Source organism: Ochotona princeps, chromosome 26 (assembly GCF_030435755.1).
Source record: "Ochotona princeps isolate mOchPri1 chromosome 26, mOchPri1.hap1, whole genome shotgun sequence".
NCBI lineage: Eukaryota > Metazoa > Chordata > Mammalia > Lagomorpha > Ochotonidae > Ochotona > Ochotona princeps.
In genome coordinates, this window is record NC_080857.1 from 19,139,288 (window position 1) to 19,157,261 (window position 17,974).

At 43.1% G+C, this 17,974-nt stretch overlaps 1 protein-coding gene across 3 annotated transcripts; it reads right to left on the reverse strand.

Annotated features, from left to right (window-relative positions):
* Positions 1-2,238: 2,238 nt before the first annotated feature.
* On the reverse strand, positions 2,239-16,686 carry PTGR2 (prostaglandin reductase 2). 3 transcript variants are annotated; one of them, XR_009244273.1, is made up of 10 exons: positions 16,602-16,653; positions 14,476-14,594; positions 10,985-11,176; positions 8,574-8,744; positions 7,618-7,827; positions 5,876-5,997; positions 5,307-5,394; positions 4,913-5,090; positions 3,327-3,366; positions 2,239-2,485 (listed from the first exon to the last, which is right to left on the reverse strand). XR_009244273.1 is itself a non-coding variant. In XM_058655450.1 (9 exons), the coding sequence occupies exons 1-9, from the start codon at positions 16,636-16,638 to the stop codon at positions 2,409-2,411; spliced, it is 1,056 nt and encodes a 351-aa protein (XP_058511433.1). In that variant the 5' UTR covers positions 16,639-16,686; the 3' UTR covers positions 2,239-2,408. The 3 variants fall into 3 exon arrangements, 2 of the variants coding, with proteins under 2 accessions (XP_058511433.1, XP_058511434.1); XM_058655450.1 differs by lacking the exon at positions 4,913-5,090 and having other exon boundaries at positions 16,602-16,686; XM_058655451.1 differs by lacking the exons at positions 3,327-3,366; positions 4,913-5,090.
* Between the last annotated feature and the right edge of the window lie 1,288 nt (positions 16,687-17,974).

Genomic DNA, 17,974 nt, shown 5'->3' on the forward strand with positions numbered 1-17,974 from the left:
AAGAGGATCTTGCGAGCTTCACCGCCTGAGATGGGGATGTGCAGAATTAAACTGCTGCAGTTGCGTGTGGGGCGAGGTGTAAACGGAGACGCCGGCACGACTGATTTGTCTGTTTTAAGAAGGGATTCTGGATTCTCTACAGTCTCGGTTTCATGGTATTAGGATGTCCCATCTGGAGGAATGCGACAGTTAAGATACCACCACTTGTTGGACTTGATGGGTTTGATTCAAATGACTGGTTTTTGAAGTAATTTGAATGACTTCAAAACCTCTGCAGAATGGTTGGGCACGAAAAAAAAAAAAAAAACAGTAATAGCTAAAGTAGTTCTCTAAAAGAGGAATTTCAAATTTTTTTTAAGAATTTATTAACAGGGGGCCCAGTGTGATTAGCCTAGTGGCTAAAGTCCTCGCTTTGCGTCCGCTGGGATCCCATACAGAGGCCAGTTCCTATCCCGGCTGTTCCCATCCAGCTTCCTGCTCCTGACCTGAGAAAGCAGTGGAGGATGGCCCGAAACCTTTTTGCACCCATGGGAGACTCAGCAGAAGCTCCTGGCTCCTGGCTTTGGATCGGCTCAGCTCCAGCTGTTGTGGCCGCTTGGGGAGTGAACCAGCAGATGGAAGATCTTCCTGTCTCTCCTCTCTGTAGATCTGACTTTCCAATAATAATAAATATATGTAAAAAAAAAAGAGAATTTACTAAAAAGCCTGACAAATTGTATTAATTTTTTTAATTAAAGAATTTATTAACATAAGGGGACAGATTTCATGTATTTCAAAGATACTTTGTCCCTCACTTAAAAATAAGCTTTGATGGGCCCAGCACGATAGCCTAGAAGTTAAGTCCTCACCTTGCACACACTGGGGTCCCATTTGGACGCCAGTTCTGGTCCTGGGGGCCCAAATTCCCATCCTGTTTGTGGCCTGGAAAAGCAATGGAGGATGGCCCAAAGCCTTGAGACCCTGCACCCACATGAAAACCTGGAAGAGGTCCCTGGCTCCTGGCTTCAGATTTGCGCCGCTCTAGCTGTTGTGGCCACTTGGGGAGTGAATCAATGGATGTAAGGTCTTCCTCTTTCTGTCTCTCCTCCTCTCTGTATATCTGATTTTCCAATAAAAAATAAAAAGGCAAAATTTAACACGGAGAGATGGGAAAGCAGCTTGCATCCTCTGGTTCACTCCCCAGATGGCTGCAAGGGTCAGGCTGAGGTGAGGAGCCCACCTGCTGCTGGGAGCTGGGTCAGAGGAGAAGCAGCCAGGGCTCTACTACCTGATGGAGACCTCACATGTAGTAGAGGATTAACCCTCAGGCTCACCACCATAACCCTGCCAATTGCTCTTGTATCAGCAAAGTTTGGGGCACTAAGGGGATGTTTACTGAGAGGGAACATTCTGGAGAGATTGGAAGTTACGATACAGAGAAGAGATGGAGCTCCCAGCTGAGTTTAAACGGTGCAACAGACAAGTGTGATTACCAACACAGTTTGGATCTACTTATTACAAATGTTGCATACAGAATTATACTGGTATTGTGTAAACCACCAACCGTAAACCACAACATTCACACAAACATTTGACTGTTCTGGGAGAGTTTATTATGGTGAGTAATACAGTTAAGAGTATATTAGTACATCTTGAAGACATGTTTACAGCCATTTGTTCATTTGCCCATTTCTGAAACAATTTTTTGTTGTTTTCATCTCTTTTTTTTATCACCTAAAACTCCAAATGATGTTTCTTTCTACCCTCTAAATCTTCACAACTCGATGACCATCCGCGCATGCTATAAATGTATGTTCTTACCTATTGAGTTGTTCGTCTGTATGGCAAATTACCTGGCAGAGAACACACAGATCATCCTCTAGAGTAAATCCAGATTTTCTCCATCAGCTTCATCGAGCTCAGTCATCATCTTACTCCAGACCCCAAATCTCTGCTCTCCACACACCCTGAGCCCCTCCCACCCTATCCAAGGCGCACATCCTTGAGTCCCTCTTTACTGATGTCACGGGAAGGCCCTTCCAAGTCCACTTAAGAATCATCCAATGGGACAAATGCATACTCACAGCCTCGCAAGCATTCTACCTCAAAAAAAAAAAGTTTCTCCATTTTAGAAATCTATCCTGTATGACCCACTAACAGTTGTATCAAATCTCCAGTGTTTTTATAGCGTATCACGAAAATAACATGTATATTAAGTTCAGAGAGAGAAAGTATATCATTGCCTTCGACCTAGTGTGTGTATATATATAATATTAAAGATATAGGAAAGAATTCTGCAACTAAGAAAAAGTTACCTGTGATCACATTGAAATCAAGAGCTACCTGTACTCTAACGCTTTCAAAGCAGTTTTAAAAAAATCTGTGCAAAATGGAAACAAGTCTATTTCCTTGATGAATACACACGGAGATTACACAGAGATTTCTTCAGAAATGCAAACTATCTGCTTTCCGATGTTACCTCCTGTCATCATGGACTGGAATGCAACTAGGCAGAAAAAAAGAGAAGTGTCACTATCTTGTTTGTCAGCAGGCCAGACACATTAAACTACGTTAAATAATTTCTTCATTTATTTTCACAGAGAAGGAAGTTGTCATGAAAAAAAAAAAGGACAGGCAAAGTTACAAATGAATCCAATTAACATCTTTTAAGAATTGTTTTTTCTTCAACTAGAAATGTCTGAGATTGGCATGCCAAGTCTGAATATTATATGCAAATCTCACCTTCCTCTGCCTAACCAGGAACCTTAGCAGGAAGCTGCAGGGGAAGCACACACAGTGGCCACACTAAAAAGCCGATGTAGTTACCCCATGTGCTACAACACTGGTCCAACTACACTTCTTAAATACCACTAAACTTTCGGGGCCTGGAGCAGTGGCCTAGTGGCTGAAGTCCTCGCCTTGATTGCGCCAGGATCCCATATGGGCTCTGGTTATAATCCTGGCAGCCCCACTTCCCATCCAGCTCCCTGCTTGTGGCCTGGGAAGGTAGTCCAAGACAGCTCAAAGCCTTGGATCCTGCACCCACATGGGAGACCCAGAAGAGCTCCTGACTGCTGGCTCCAAATTAGCGCAGCACTGGCTGTTGTGGCCACTTGGTGAGTGAATTTTCCTCTCTGTCTCTCCTCCTCTATTTATCTGACTTTGTAATAAAGATAAATAAACCTTTAAAAAAATACCACTAAACTTTCATGGAGTTCAGTCAAGTGATTTAAGGAATCTTGTAGGGCAGTTTTACATGGAATAATTATAGGTAAATAGTTTAAGAAAGCATACTAGAGAGATAGCATTAAAAGAAAAAAGGGTATGCAAATATCCATTAATCTTACCTCCCATGTTTTCCAATCCATTTATCACAGTCTCTTTGATCTGTTAATCAAAATAGCTAGATTTAGTATTCTTTCTCAAACTTCAATGTTTCTATATTTAAGTGTCTCTCTCTCCCTTTCTCTGTAAATCAGTCTTTCAAATAAAAATGAATCTTAAAAAAATACTATCTGGCACTTTTATTTAAGGATAGAAATTTATTTCATATAGGTGCACAAGTCTCCCATTAATTAATTTTTTAATAAAATCTTATTTTCCATTGAGTGATCTAAAGTTAGTAGCAAATCACAACCTATAATTCTCTCTTCATAAAAGATTTATTTTTATTTAAAAGGCAGAGAAAGTAACCAACAGAGAAAGAGAGAGATTCCATTCACTGGGTTACTCCCCAAATGGCTAGAAGTAAATCCATCTGACGCCACGAGCCAGGAGTTTTCTTCAGGTCTCCCATGTAGGTGCAGGAGCCCAAGAACCTGTGCCATCCTCCACTACTTTCCCAGGCCATAAGCAGAGAGCTAGATCAGAAGTGGAGCAACCAAAACATGAAGCAGACCCCCTGTGGGCTCAGGGTGCCGCAGATGAAGGTTAGCCTGCCACTCCATGGCACAGGACTCTAATTTTTCCTTCTTTCTTTCTTTCTTTTTTTTTTTTTTAAGTACTGGGCCAGGAATGATAGCCTAGTGGCTAAATCCTCGGCTTGCATGAACAAGGATCCCATATGGGTGGTGGTTAGTATCCTGGGTGCTCCACTTTCCATCCAGCTCCCTGCTTGTGGCCTGGAAAAACAATATAGGATGGTTTGGAATCCTGCATCTGCATGGGAGACCTAGAAGAAGCTCCTGCCTCCTTGCTCCATATCAGCTTAGCTCTGGCTGTTGTGGCCACTTGAGGAGTGAACCAGCAGATGGAAGACTTTTCTGTCTCTCTTTCTCTCTGTATATCTGCCCTTCCAATAAAAATAAGTATTTTTTAAAGTACATTAGCACATAAATATAGACTGGGCCCCTATACCCATATGGGGGACCTGGAAGAAGCTTGTGGCTCCTGGCTTCAGCCTGGTCCAGCTCTGGTTACTGCAGCCATTGGAGAATGAACCAGCGGATGGAACACCTCCCTTTGATTATCTCTCTCTGTAACTCTGCCTTTCAAATACATGAAACAGATTTTTAAAAATGCCTGCAACAACATCCTAGTGAGGCTGGAAGCTGAGGAACTCCAGTCAACTCTCCCACATGGGTGGCAGGAATTTAGTCACGTTAGCCATCACAGCTATGTACATTTCCAGCATGTACATTACCAGGAAGCTGGAAACAGAAACAGAGCCAGATACCCAACCCAGGCACTCATACAGGATGCAGGCATCTTAACTGGTGTCTTCACTGCTGGACCAAACACCTGTCCCTGAACATTTCTTTCATTCCATTTTTCCACAAGCTTTTTGAAATTCCCTCACATAATCTACAGAAAGTAAAGCTCAATACATTGTCAGATAATGGGAACAGTGAGCGAAGGTTTTTCAATTAGGAGCTTACACTTGTCTGGGAGGTAGAGGTAATGTACAATATATGGGTGTGGGTGTGTTGCCTACCAGAGACTGCTTGAAATGCCTGCATCCCATATCAGAGTGCATCTTCTTGCTGCTCAGGCTGATCCGGGAGCAGCCATGGTGGCGCCAGAGGTTGCATTCCTACTACCCACGTGAGAAAACCGGTTTGACTCTCCGGCTCAACTTTCCGGCTCCTAGCTTCACCCCAGCTCAGACCTGGCTGTGGCAAGGGGGGATTTGGAGAGTAAGCCAGGAAAACAGAAACTTACTTCTTCTTATTTTCCTGTTTCTCCAAAAATAATAATAATCTTCAGTGCACTTCTGTAGGAATTTTATAATGAAAACTAGTATGCTTGCTATAATAAATCCAAGTAATGGAAAAGTAATTTCAAGTGGCAGGAAGAATTATGTGAGATAAAACAGGAGCAGTTTGTACCTTTAGCTTTCCTTCTTTAAACCACTGACTCAGTTGTAGACTGCCAAGCTGAAATTTATCTTTATAATTCAGCACCAGAAATCTTTCCCTGTAGTCGGGAGAAAAAGGATAATGATCAGAAAACAAGATGAAAAGAGTCCCGCTTCAAAGTATTCTATAATTCTCTTTGAAGCCTTAAAATATTAGGATTTCATCATTCCGTGTCTGGTCAGATATACTCTCAGTTTTAATTATAGTGATAGGTGTAAGTGTCATAGGTTTCTATCGTCTTTGCCAGGCCAACAGCCACAGCCCCAGTTAGTAACAGCACTGTGATATTTTTCCCCTCTGTGGGCATATTCTTTCCCCATTCTCATGGGACCTAACCAGGCCAGTTGAACTCATTAAGTCTCAGCTTTCAGGGAATTAGTTAACCAAAACCTAAACATTTAACTTGACTTTAAAAATGTCTGTTTTCTAAGTTTAATTTCATGAGGAAGAGCTGTAAATGAAGAATAGTACATTTCTGATGCTTCTCTGATACAGAAACCGCCTTGAACCTCAGAATAAATGCAAATGAGAGAACACACCTTGTGATGTTTCTTTCCTTCAGGATCGCTTGGATTGCTGGAGGCAGTGGGGGAGGGTAGGGCACATCCTTGTTGTACTGAGAGATTTGCCCACACAAGATGATGTGACTGTTAGGGTTCATCTGCACAGAGAAAAATGGATGATTAGACCCTGTGATAGACTAAGTACACCCTTTCCTATATTTGCTGATTTCATAGCTACCTCAGTGAAAAAAACCTTTTCAGCCCCTCAGTTAATCCATCATTTCCAGCCAATCAACTTTGGTATTGAAGATGTACTCATCCTTTTTTTTTTTTTAAAGATTTATTCATTTTATTACAGCCAGATATACAGAGAGGAGGAGAGACAGAGAGGAAGATCTTCCATCCGATGATTCACTCCCCAAGTGAGCCGCAACGGGCCGATGCACGCCTATCCCATGCCAGGAACCTGGAACCTCTTCCGGGTCTCCCACGCGGGTGCAGGGTCCCAATGCATTGGGCCGTCCTTGACTGCTTTCCCAGGCCATAAGCAGGGAGCTGGATGGGAAGTGGAGCTGCCGGGATTAGAACCGGCGCCCATATGGGATCCCGGGGCTTTCAAGGCGAGGACTTTAGCCGCTAGGCCACGCCGCCGGGCCCAGTACTCATCCTTTTGTATAGAAGAGTTCTAAGTAGCTAGAAATAACGGGGATAAAGACAAATCACAGCTTGAGCAAAAGTATTAAATTACATGTAGCTGCTACTTTTAGTAACATCTTTCTTTGGATTTAGATTAATTAATCTCAACTGCAAACGATTTTATAAAAGGATCATGCAGCACTAGTAGTTTATGTTGGTATTTAAATTCATTCCCTACTAAAGTCAGGGGTCCTGACTATGCACTGGCCAATGGTCAGTTGGACATGAGAACAATTTCAACAATGTAGTTGAACTGAGGCAGTGCTGAGGCGTGGCAGATAAAGCTGGCACCTCCAGGCCCAGCATCTCATATGAACAATGGTTGGAGTCCTAGCTGCTCCATTTCTGATCCAATTCCCTGATAATGTACCTGAAAAGTAGCAGATGGCCCTTGAACCCACAAGGGAGGCTCAGATGAAGCTCCTGGCTCCTGGCTTCAGCCTGACCCGGCCCTGGCCACTGCAGCCATTTGGAAAGTGAAACAATGGATGGAAGATTATTTCTCTCTCTATCTCTAACTCTTCCTTTCAAATAAATAAACAAAATTTTTTTTGAAAGTCAGATTTGACAGAGAGGGACAGACAGTGAGAGTGCTCTTTTATCCACTGATTCATTCCCCAAATGGCCAGAACTGAACCCATCCAAAGCCAGGAGCCAGGCACTTTCTCCTGCTCTCCCATGTGGTTGCTGCCTTCCTCAGCTATAAGCAGAAAGCTGGATCAGAAGTGTAGCAGTGAGGACACAAACTGGTGCCCATATAGGATGCTGGCACTAGCAGGTGCAGGATTAATTTGTTATGACATAACCAAATCTTTTTTAAAAATGCAACTAAACTGAAGATGAAAAAGATAATATTGCCAGCAAAGAACTAAGAATAAAGTTCATAATGCAAATCTGCATAAAAATGGAAGAAATAGCAGTAAGCTTTTTGTTTCACTTCAATATAATGCTGATCATCATGTTATTTATCATAGTAAACTCATAATTTTCTAAAAATTTTCTTTCAGTATGAAAAAAAAAAGATATCACCACAAATATAATGCAATAATCACAATTGTTTGGAAAAAAAATCAGCAAGCAACCTGACTGATCACTGCATCACTGATGTCACCACCAACGTTGTCGAAGTACACGTCCACCCCAGAGGGGCACAGCTCAAGGAGTCGTTCCGACACGTTGTCTTTTTTGTAATTGACTGCAGCATCAAAGCCCAGTTCTGAGGTCAACAAGAGGCATTTCTCGTCTGTTCCACAGATTCCCACCACTCTGGAACAGCCCAGCAAATGGCCGATCTAGGGAGAAATTTTTGAGAGTGGAATGGCTGTACAGTATCACATCTCGGTGTAAAAACAGGAATCTATACAAGCTGTTCCTGCAGGTTGAGAGAGGGCTCATCACAGTGTGCATTAGATTATACTGCCTCTAGTCACAAGTGATCCGCAAGCGAAAGAACTGAGCACACTATGTCATCCTTCAAAATAGATAAAGTCAAATGAAAGTAGACTTAGTTTGAAAGTTGACACAATCACAATTTAAACCTCATTTCATAAAAATAGTTAAATTCAAAACATTGTTACCTTACAATTCAGTGTTTTTTGGGTTCACAAAGAACTAAAATCACTGCTAAGATAAAATATATTCTTTCAGTAGTTCCACACAACAAGGGCTATGCTTTATCAAACAAGGTACTTTATAAAATTCTATGAAGGACCAACAAAGTGTTTTATTTGACAATATTTCTTTAAAGTTTAGATTTGGTGGTAATGCATGAAATTCTAGATAGATTCTATATGATTCTCTTCCTTACACTGATGAGAGCCTTATGCCATCACTTACTGTATATATTTTTGGCTATTAGACAAGGAGAGGGAAGAAAAAAACTGTTTCATAGTTAAGACAGTCTAAGTAATAAAACCAATATTTCCACCAGAAATGTAAGAAATAATTACAAATAAAACTTTACAGTTTAAATTATATACATGTGTCCAGACATTCAATTATGACTCCTTTACAAAATAATTACTTCCAGGAGGCTTACCTGCCCAGCCAGGGATCCACAGGCCCCCGCAGCTCCACTGACAACCATGGTCTGGTTAGCTCCAGGAGTTATGTGACCTTTTTCCTGTATTCCAATCAAGGAAGTTAAGCCAGGCATACCAATGGCTCCAAGAAAATAGGAAAGGTGCCCATCTACAAGTGGTGGGACTACCTAAAATAAAACACAAAGCATCCAAAAATAACCCTAGAAATCCTTTCTTAACATGACTAAGTTGTCTCTCTCTCAAAGGCCAGTTGCATACACACTGGGGACGAAGAGGCTCACTCTCTGAACCACATAAAGAGGCTTCACAAGAACTCAAAGTTTCCAGTACCCTGATCTTGGGCTCCTAGCCTCTTGCCACTGTGAGAAAATATATTTTTGTTGTTGAACTGCCCAACTTGTGGCATTTTGTTATGGCAGCCCAAACAGTCCAATGAACAAGTTAACAGTGTTACTGGAACAGTAAACTACTGTCCAGTTTTGTTAAAATTGTGTCATTTATTTTTTTAAGATTATATTTATTTTTATTGGAAAGTCAGATTTATAGGGAGATGAAGAGACAGAGAAAGATCCATCTGCTGGTTCACTCCCTAAATGGCTACAATGGCCAGAGCTGAGCCGGTCTGAAGCCACAAGCCACAAGCTTCTTCCAGGTTTCCTGCGTGGGTGCAGGATCCCAAGGCTTTGGCCATCCTCAACTGCTTTCCCAGGCAGGGAGCTGGATGGGAAGTGGAGCAGTCAGGATATGAACCAGTACTCATATGGGATCCCAGCCCAAGCAAGGCAAGGAATGTAGCTGGTAGGCTACCACGCAGGGTCCTCTGTCATTTACTTGTAAAGAGAAAAAAAAAAAAGGACTATTATTTCCCTTTATATTAAAAACAAATAAACTTTTGAAGATAAATTCCTTATAAAATAAACTAAATATCCTTTTTTTGTAATGCCCAAATACATAAAAATTTATAAAATGCTTAATAAGAAAACACACTACAAGAGGTAGAAGATCTATTATTTTTGTTGGAAAGGCAGATTTACAGAGAGGAGAGACAGAGAAAGACCTTCCATCTGCTGTTCACTCCCCAAATGGCCATAGTGGCTGACACTGGGCCCATCTGAAGCCAGGAGCCTCCTCTGGGTCTCCCATGTGCATGCAGGATCCTAAAGCTTTGGGTCATCCTCTGTTGCTTTCCCAGACCACAAGCAGGGAGCTGGATGGGAAGTGGAACAGCCAGGACAACAACTGACACTCATATGGGATCCCAGCTTATGAGAGGTGAGGATTAAACCACTGCAGCCATCATCCTGGGCCCTAGAGGGGAATGCATTTCTTAAGATGCCTGTGTCCCCACTCCAAGTACCAGGTTCCAGCTCCAGACTTTACCTTCCTGCTAGTGCAGATCCTAGGAAGTAGCAGTAATGGGCTAAGTGGGTCCCACGTCCCTTGTGAGAGACCTGGATTGAATTCCCAGCTCTCATTTCCAGCTCACTTACACTTACATGTATGTAAGAGTTATTCTTTTTATTTTGTACATGAGAAGACTGAGGGATAGGTATATGAAATAATTACCTTAATGACACAGCAGTTCAACTGAATTGCCTGAAGATTACTTCTTTTGGTAGGTGAAAACAGATAAAAAGGACTACATGTTTGGTAAGAAGTTAAAAATGCTGCTTCTGACATCACTTCTTGTATCAGCGTGCTTATGCTCGAGTCCTGCCCCTGCTTCCCATCTAGTGTCCCACTGATGTGCATCCTTGGAGGCAGCAAGATGGTGACCCGGGTCCTCGGGCCCTGCCACCCACAGGGGAGACTCCCACTGAGTTCTGGACTCCTGGCTTCAGCCTGGACTAGCTCTGGCTAAGGAGGTCATTTAAAACAGTGGATGGAAGATCTCCATGTCTGTCACTGTCTCCTTGCATTGAAAGAAAATCTAAAACAAAATAAATAATATGGGTCATTTCAGAGGAAACAACCTATGAATAGAAAGTGAACTCCATAGAATTTCAAGCACAGAGCAAGTGAATTTCTTCTGCGGGTATTTCTCAGGACATTTTGAAAGCACATAATTAAAGGGAACTTTCAGTTCTTAGTCTAAAACCTCTTCTGTTTCTTTCATCTTTGTCTTCAGAGCAACATAAAACATTTTTAATGCTACAGCACAAGTTTTATACATATAATTTGAGAAATAAATCTGCAAAGTGACAGCATTCTCTGGCAACCTCATATCTGTTCCAGACAGTTACAGCTCAGGAGTGCACAAGGAACAAAAGTTTTCCACATTCTGACAACTAGCTAAAAAGAAACTATATTTTTACTTTTTCCCAGATGATAAGCAGAACTGAATGCTAAATGTACAAAGTGAAAATGAGACTGAAGAAAAAAGGAACACTGTTACAATGTACATCACCTTTTCAAGGCTATTTCCATCCAGAATAGCCTCGGTTTGCCAGGGCCAGGTAAAAGAAGTCACAAAATCTCCTTGAGTCAAATGTGTGTGTTTGCTTTCTTCTATAACCCCAACACCTCCACCATCAACCACTCGAGACAACTGCCAAGGCGTAAGATAGTCAGAACCAGTGTCTTCATTCATCCTACAACGCTAGAAAAAATTTTAAAAGATAAAGGCAATTTTATCACATAATATTGAATCAGTCACTAATTTACTAAGAGATTAAAAGTGTAACACAAGTAATGCCAAGTTAGGCAACTGAAATATACTTATCTTAATTTCTCTTTTCTGTTATTTTTTTATTCTTAAAAAAAAGTTTTCACTAATAAGAAGTACAAGTAAAAAGGAACTTAAGGATTTCTAAAATTAGGTTGTAGTAATCACAACAGCATAGTACCAGCATAAAGTCGACTCAAGACCCAAGAAGTTGATTAGAAAGCCCAGAAACAAAACCACACATTTACAGTTAACTGATTTTAACTTATTTATTATTGGAAAGGCAGAAATACAGAGAGAAGGAGAGACAGAGAAAGAGATCTTCTGTCTGCTGGTTCACTCCCCAAGTGCCTACAACAGTCAGAGTTGAGCCAATCCTAAGCCAAAAGTCAGGAGCTTCTTCCAAGTCTCCCACTTGGGTGTAGTTATCCAAAGCTTTGGATCATCTTTCCCAGGCAGGGAGCTGGATTGGAAGTAGAGTTACTGGGACATGAACTGGCATCCATATGGGATCCTGGCGCTTGAAGGGGGATGATTAGCCCATTGAGCCACTGCACCAAGCTGCAGATCCAAGCCTATGTGGGGTCCAGTTGCAGACTCGGATAGGGTCAGGCATGGTGCTGTCAGTGCCTGGCTCTTCACTTCTACTTGTGGTGAGGCATTTACAGTGTCTTTCTAGCTCTGCTCCATTGTCAGGAGCCCAGAGGTTAGATTACAGGAAAAATAATTAGGGCCCAGAGCCATGGCTCAATTGCCTTAAGAGCAGAGAGCTGACAGGCCAGATCTCAGACCAGGTCTGAGGGCGTGAGAACCAGGAGCTGGATGTCTGAGGACAGAAGCCTCAGCTCAGCCAGTCTGGCAGGTACTTCAACTGCCCCCACTTTTTTGTTCCCCTCGGGCTTTCAATGGCCTGGATGAAGCCCACCCACACGGGAGAGGTGTATCTGCTTTACTCAGGCCATCTCTCCAAGTGCCAAGCTCTCCCAGAGACCCTCAAAGACAAGGTTTGACCAGACGCCTAAGTATCCCATAGCAGAGTCAAGCTTACATAGAAAATTAACCATCACATATGGCAACATTCCCCCAATTGATCTGGATTCAAAGCAATTGTTTTTAAAATTCCAGCTGGCTTCTGTGTAGAAATTGCCAATCTGATTCTAAAATGCATATGGAAATCCAAGAAACCTAGAATAGCCAAATCATGAGAAAGAAGAACAAAGTTGGAAAACTCATACATCCTAGTTTCCAAACTTAGCAAAAAGCTACAGCAATCAAGGGAAGTATTAGCATAAACACATGGGTTAGTGGAACAGAGTTGAGTCAACAACCCTCATATGTATGGTTCACTGATTTTCAGCAAGGGTGCCAAGATAATTTAATAATGAAACAATAGTCTTAGGTAGCCAGTTTGAGTCCCTGCTGCTGCACTTTCAATCAGGCTCCCTGCTAATGTGCCTGAGAAAGCAGCAGAAGATGGCCTAAGTCTTGGGCCCCTGCATACACATGGTATTATCATGGTATTGTGGAACATCTCATGTCTCTATTCCAGTGTGAGCCAATTCCCCTGGTAAATCCTTTCTCATAAACTGATATCGCTTCTTAAATAATAATAATAATAATAATAATAATAATAATGCCTGGTGTGGTAGCCCAGCGGCTAAAGTCCTCACCTTGCATGCGCTAAGGACCCATATGGGCTAATTCCAGTGACTCCACTTCCCATACAGCTCCCTGAGTGTGGCCTGGGAAAGCAATGGAGGACGACCCAAAACCTTGGGACTCTACACCTGTATGGGAGACCTGGAAGAAGCTCCAGGCTCCTGGTTTTGGACCGGCTCAGCTCTAGCCACTGCAGCCGCCTGGGAAGTGAATCAATGGATGGAAGATATTCCTCTCCGCTTCTCCTCCTCTCCGTATATCTGCCATTTAATAAAAATAAATAAATCTTTAAAAAAAAAAAAGATCTAGGGCTGGAAGCAGGCCTCAAAGGGGAACTGTGGGCACACCCCTGCTGGGTTGCAGCTCCCATTGGTGAGCATGACAACCAGGCCAAGGGGTAGGCCAGACTGGTCAAGGAAGCAGCATCCTTCAGCATATGTATGGGCCAGGTTTGAGGGCAGGGCACACTGAGTTAATCTACAGCAGTGTGCATGAGAACCAGATGGGAGACAGCACTGATCATGCTAGGCTGCAGCACATGCTGGCATGTGCAAAAACCAGGGCTGGGATGGGCCTGGCAGGGATTATTGGGAGTTGCCAAAACTAGGCGACTGCACCTGCTGGTGTGCTTGAAGACTGGGCCTGTGGTGGGCTGGACCAGGCCGCAGCACCTGTCAGTTCAACAGGCAGCTGCTTTCACCAGTATGTGCTTTGGCTAATGAATGTAACAGTCTGAACCTGATCCTGCACTACCTAGCACATATGAGAATCAAGTCTGAGGTCACCCAGACAAGCTTTCTTGGGTGGGGGGCTCCCCAACTAGATTGCTAGACTCAAATCCCAGCCACAGAGAAAACTACAAGATGTTTGGTACCACCGTGGAGAGCATGTATCAGGACTGGGCCTCCTCGGTTGCTGATGCCTGTAAGTGGACAGCTTGTCTAGATGCACAAAGGGGACATAATAACCAGCTCATCTAGGTCATCAGGGACAGCAAGTGCCTTGTCAGAGGATGGGAATCACAACAGTTTAGATAACACTCCAGGCCAAGCTTTGCAGCAAGTGTCCGAGTCTATGGATGCATACTGAGGTGGACCTGGTCAGCCAGTAGAACGGGGAATAACTTCTTCAACTCTGGTGCAACAAAACCAACAACGTCTGAGAACAACAAAAATCACTCAAGTAACACCCTTGGAACATTCTTCTCTACATCAGGGTCTCTAAGGCATTATCAAATGACTGTTTCCCATCCCTGGGTGCTAATGTAGTTTGATAGCAAGCAGGGGTTCCTTCTCCCACACTCAACCAGCAGACCAGCAGAATAAAAAGAAAAGAACTGAAACATTTGTCCCACCCACCTTCCTCCACACCTCAACCCTCCCCACCCTAATTGGAGGCCCACATGTGCATGCATCCCTCTCAACTATGTAAACAACATTAAAAAGAAGCAAAAAATTTTAAAAAGATTGAGTTAAGCACAACTAGTTACCAATCAGAATGGATCACACAATAACATTCAAATGCAATAACATAAAAAATTATTCTGCCTCAAGACGCAACTTCCTGATTCTTACCATGTAAGGATCCACAGAAAGGTAGAGAGTTTTAACTTTCACTTCTCCTTCATTGACAGTATCTGGTAAACTGACTTCTTCCACTCGGAAATTCTCTGCCACTGGAATACCATTTATTCCTAAGATATTAAACAAAAGACAAAATCAAAAAACCACTTCTTTTCACGCAAACATTATTCTTTAAAAGGACACTTTCACCACATGGTGTGATGGCTCAACAGATAAATCCTCACTTTGCAAGCACTAGTATCCCATATGGGTCGAGGTTCCTGTCCTAGCTGCTCAGCTTTCCATCCAGCTCCCTGAGAGTGGCCTGGGAAAGCAGTAGACAACGGCCCAAAGCAACAGCGGGCTCAATCAAACCTCAATCCCAGGATACTTCCATCTAAATTTGCCTGTTTGTTTGAAAGACAGAATTAGAGAGAGAGCTTCCATCTACTGGCTTACTCAGTCCTTTCAGGTTACTTTCATAGTACATTAATTCATTCATTTCAAAGACATTTAGAAAGAGATCTTCCATTTACTGATTCACTCTCTAAATTGCTTCAACAGCCAAGGTTGGGCCGGGATGAACAGGAGTCAGGAGTTTCATCCAGGACTCCCATGTGAGTGGCAGGGGTCCAAACACTTGGGCCATCTGCTGCTGCTTTCCTAGGAGCATTAACAGGGAGCTAGAAGTGGAGCAGCTAGGACTCAAACTGATGCTCATCTGAGATGCTGGCATTGCAGGCAGTAGCTTAACTTGCTGTACCACAAACCAGCACCCATACCTAAAGTTCTATAATTCAGCATTGACTTAAGTCAGTACATTTCATATAAAACAGAAAAGCGTGTTCTAAGAATCAGGGATAGAAGGATAGAATCCCTATATCTACAAAACTGCATCAAGGAAAAGAGAGAGAGAGAAAGACAAAGAGAGAGAGAGAGAGAGCAAAGGAGAGGAGAGGAGAGGGAAAAAAAAAAAAGGCCCAGTGCAGTAGTCAAGTGGCTAAAGTCCTCAGCTTACATTTGCCGGGATCCTATATGGGCACCAGTTCATGTCCCAGCTGCTCTACGTCCCATCCAGCTCTCTGCTTCTGCCCTGGAAAGGCAGTAGAGGACACCCCAAAGCCTTGGGACCCTGAACCTGTGTGAGAGACGCAGAAGTTCCTGGTTCCTGGCTTCAGATCGATTCAATTGCAGCCACTGTATTCACCTGGGGAATGAACCAGTGGATAGAAGACCTTTCTCTCTGTCTCTCCTGTGTAAATCTGACTTTCCAATAAATAATAAATAAATCTTTTTTTTAAAAAAAAAGAAAAGAAAATGGGTAGAGTAAGAAGCAAGGACAGAGGTCAGCACTGTGGTATGAGTTAAGCTGCGGTCTGCAGCACCAGCATCTCATTCGAGTCCCAGAAGCTCCATTTTTTGTCCTGCTTCCTGCTAATGCTCTTGGGAAAGCAGCAGGCAATGGCCCAAGTGTTTAGGCCCCTGTACTCATGTGGGAGACCCAGAAGAAGCTTTGGTTCCTGGCTTCAGCTATGGAGGGCAGCAGCACAGGAGGGAGCCAACCAATGGATGGAAAATCTGTGTCTCTTCCTCCCTCTCTGTAATACTACACTTCAAATCAATAATTTTTTAAATCAGTGATAGACCCCAGTGCAATGGCCCAGTGGCTAAATCCTTGCCTTACGACCAGGATCCTATATGGGCACCGATTTGTGTCCTGACTGCCCCACTTCCCATGCAGCTCTCTACTTGTGGCCTGGGGACCCTGCACCCATGTGAGACACGCAGAAGAATCTCCTGGCTCCTGGTTTCAGATGGGCTCAGCTAGTCATTGTGGCCACTTGGGGGATGAACCAGCAGACAGAAAATCTTTGTCTCTTCTTCTCTCTGTAAATCTGACTTTCAATGAAAATAAACATTTTTAAATAATTTTAAAAATCAGTGATACATATTATAAAAAAAGACACATGTATTTGTAAAACTGAATGTCCCATTATGTCAAGAACTTCTAATATCTTTACTAATGCTAATACTTTACAACCTTAATTTATCACTTGGACATCCTATTAGCTTGTAATCCCCCATTTGCCTTAGTAATTATCAAAGATCACAGATGCTCATTCATCAGAAATACTTACCAGGTCGAGAATTCAACACCACCCTTCGCACAATCATTTCTGTTTATGCAGTGGTCTCACAAGGTTTATGTATGCAATAACTTCTATAAATAGAAAAATCATTAAATCACAAAAAAGATTGGAAATATTCAAAGAAGTCCATTTGTATTGCAGGACAAAGAGAGAAAACTCCTATTTAGGATCCAGAAACAGATACACTATTTGTTTTTTTTTATCAGAATTTGCCTCCTAAAGCTAATACATGGCGGCGGGGCGGGAGGAGGGGGAGAGGGCAGAGGTAACTCTAATGAGAATTCTCAGCTAGTAAGAACAAATTCATTGAAGACTGAGTGAGGCAAGATGTTTTGGGCCTCACAGAATTCAAGCACATTCATCTTCACACTACCATGATTAAGCTTCCTATTGGGGCTTGATTAAAAGAAAACAACATGATCTATTTCTCTGGAGCCAGCCAGTTCATCAAGGTGGCAAAATAAACCACTAACTACCTGCTTAAGTGAAATATAACCAAATTTTAAAAAGTTCTTTTATTCATTTATTAAAACTGAAATTCCTGGAGCAGCATTGGAGCTGCCTACCATCTACGATGCCAGCATTTCATACAACTGTTGGTTCGTGTCCCGGTTGCTCCACTTCTGATCCAGCTCCCTGAAAAATAGCCTGGAAGGGCCCGGCGCAGTGGCCTAGCGGCTAAAGTCCTCGCCTTGAAAGCCCCGGGATCCCATATGGACGCCGGTTCTAATCCCAGCTGCTCCACTTCCCATCTAGCTCCCTGCTTGTGGCCTAGAAAACAGTCGAGGACAGCTCAATGCTTTGGGACCCTGCACCCGCGTAGGAGACCCAGAAGAGGTTCCTGGTTCCTGGCTTCGGATCAGCGCAGCACCAGCTGTTACGGCTCACTTGGGGAGTGAATCATTGGACAGAATATCTTCCTCTCTGTCTCTCTTCCTCTCTGTATATCTGACTTCGCAATAAAAATAAATAAATCTTTAAAAAAAATAGCCTTGGAAAAGCAGCAGAAGATGGCCCAAGTGCATGGAGTCCTGCCACCCAAGTGGGAGAGCCAGAAGAAACTCCTTCCTCTCGGCTTCAGCCTGGCTCAACCACGGCTGCTGTGCCCACTTGGGGAACGCACCCGCAGATGGAAGATCTCACTCTCGGACTGTAACAATGACTTAAAAAAAATCAATAGGGTCCAGCACGGTAGCCTAGCAGCTGAAGTCCTCACCTTGAACGCCCAGGATCCCAAATGGGCTCTGGTTTAATCCTGGTGACCCCACTTCCCATACAGTGCACTGTTTGTGGCCTGGGAAATCAGTTGAGGATGGCCCAAAGCCTTGGGACCCTGCACCCCTGTGGGAGACCTGGAGGAG

Excerpts from the sequence above, each read along its gene's own strand:
- PTGR2 (XM_058655450.1), bottom strand. The coding sequence starts at position 16,638 with ATGATTGTGCGAAGGGTGGTGTTGAATTCTCGACCTG. Across the intron at positions 7,828-8,573 it reads GTGGATCCCTGGCTGGGCAG|ATCGGCCATTTGCTGGGCTG; the intron begins GTAAGCCTCCTG and ends ATTTCTCCCTAG. Across the intron at positions 5,998-7,617 it reads GTGATGCAGTGATCAGTCAG|ATGAACCCTAACAGTCACAT; the intron begins GTTGCTTGCTGA and ends TTCTCTGTGCAG.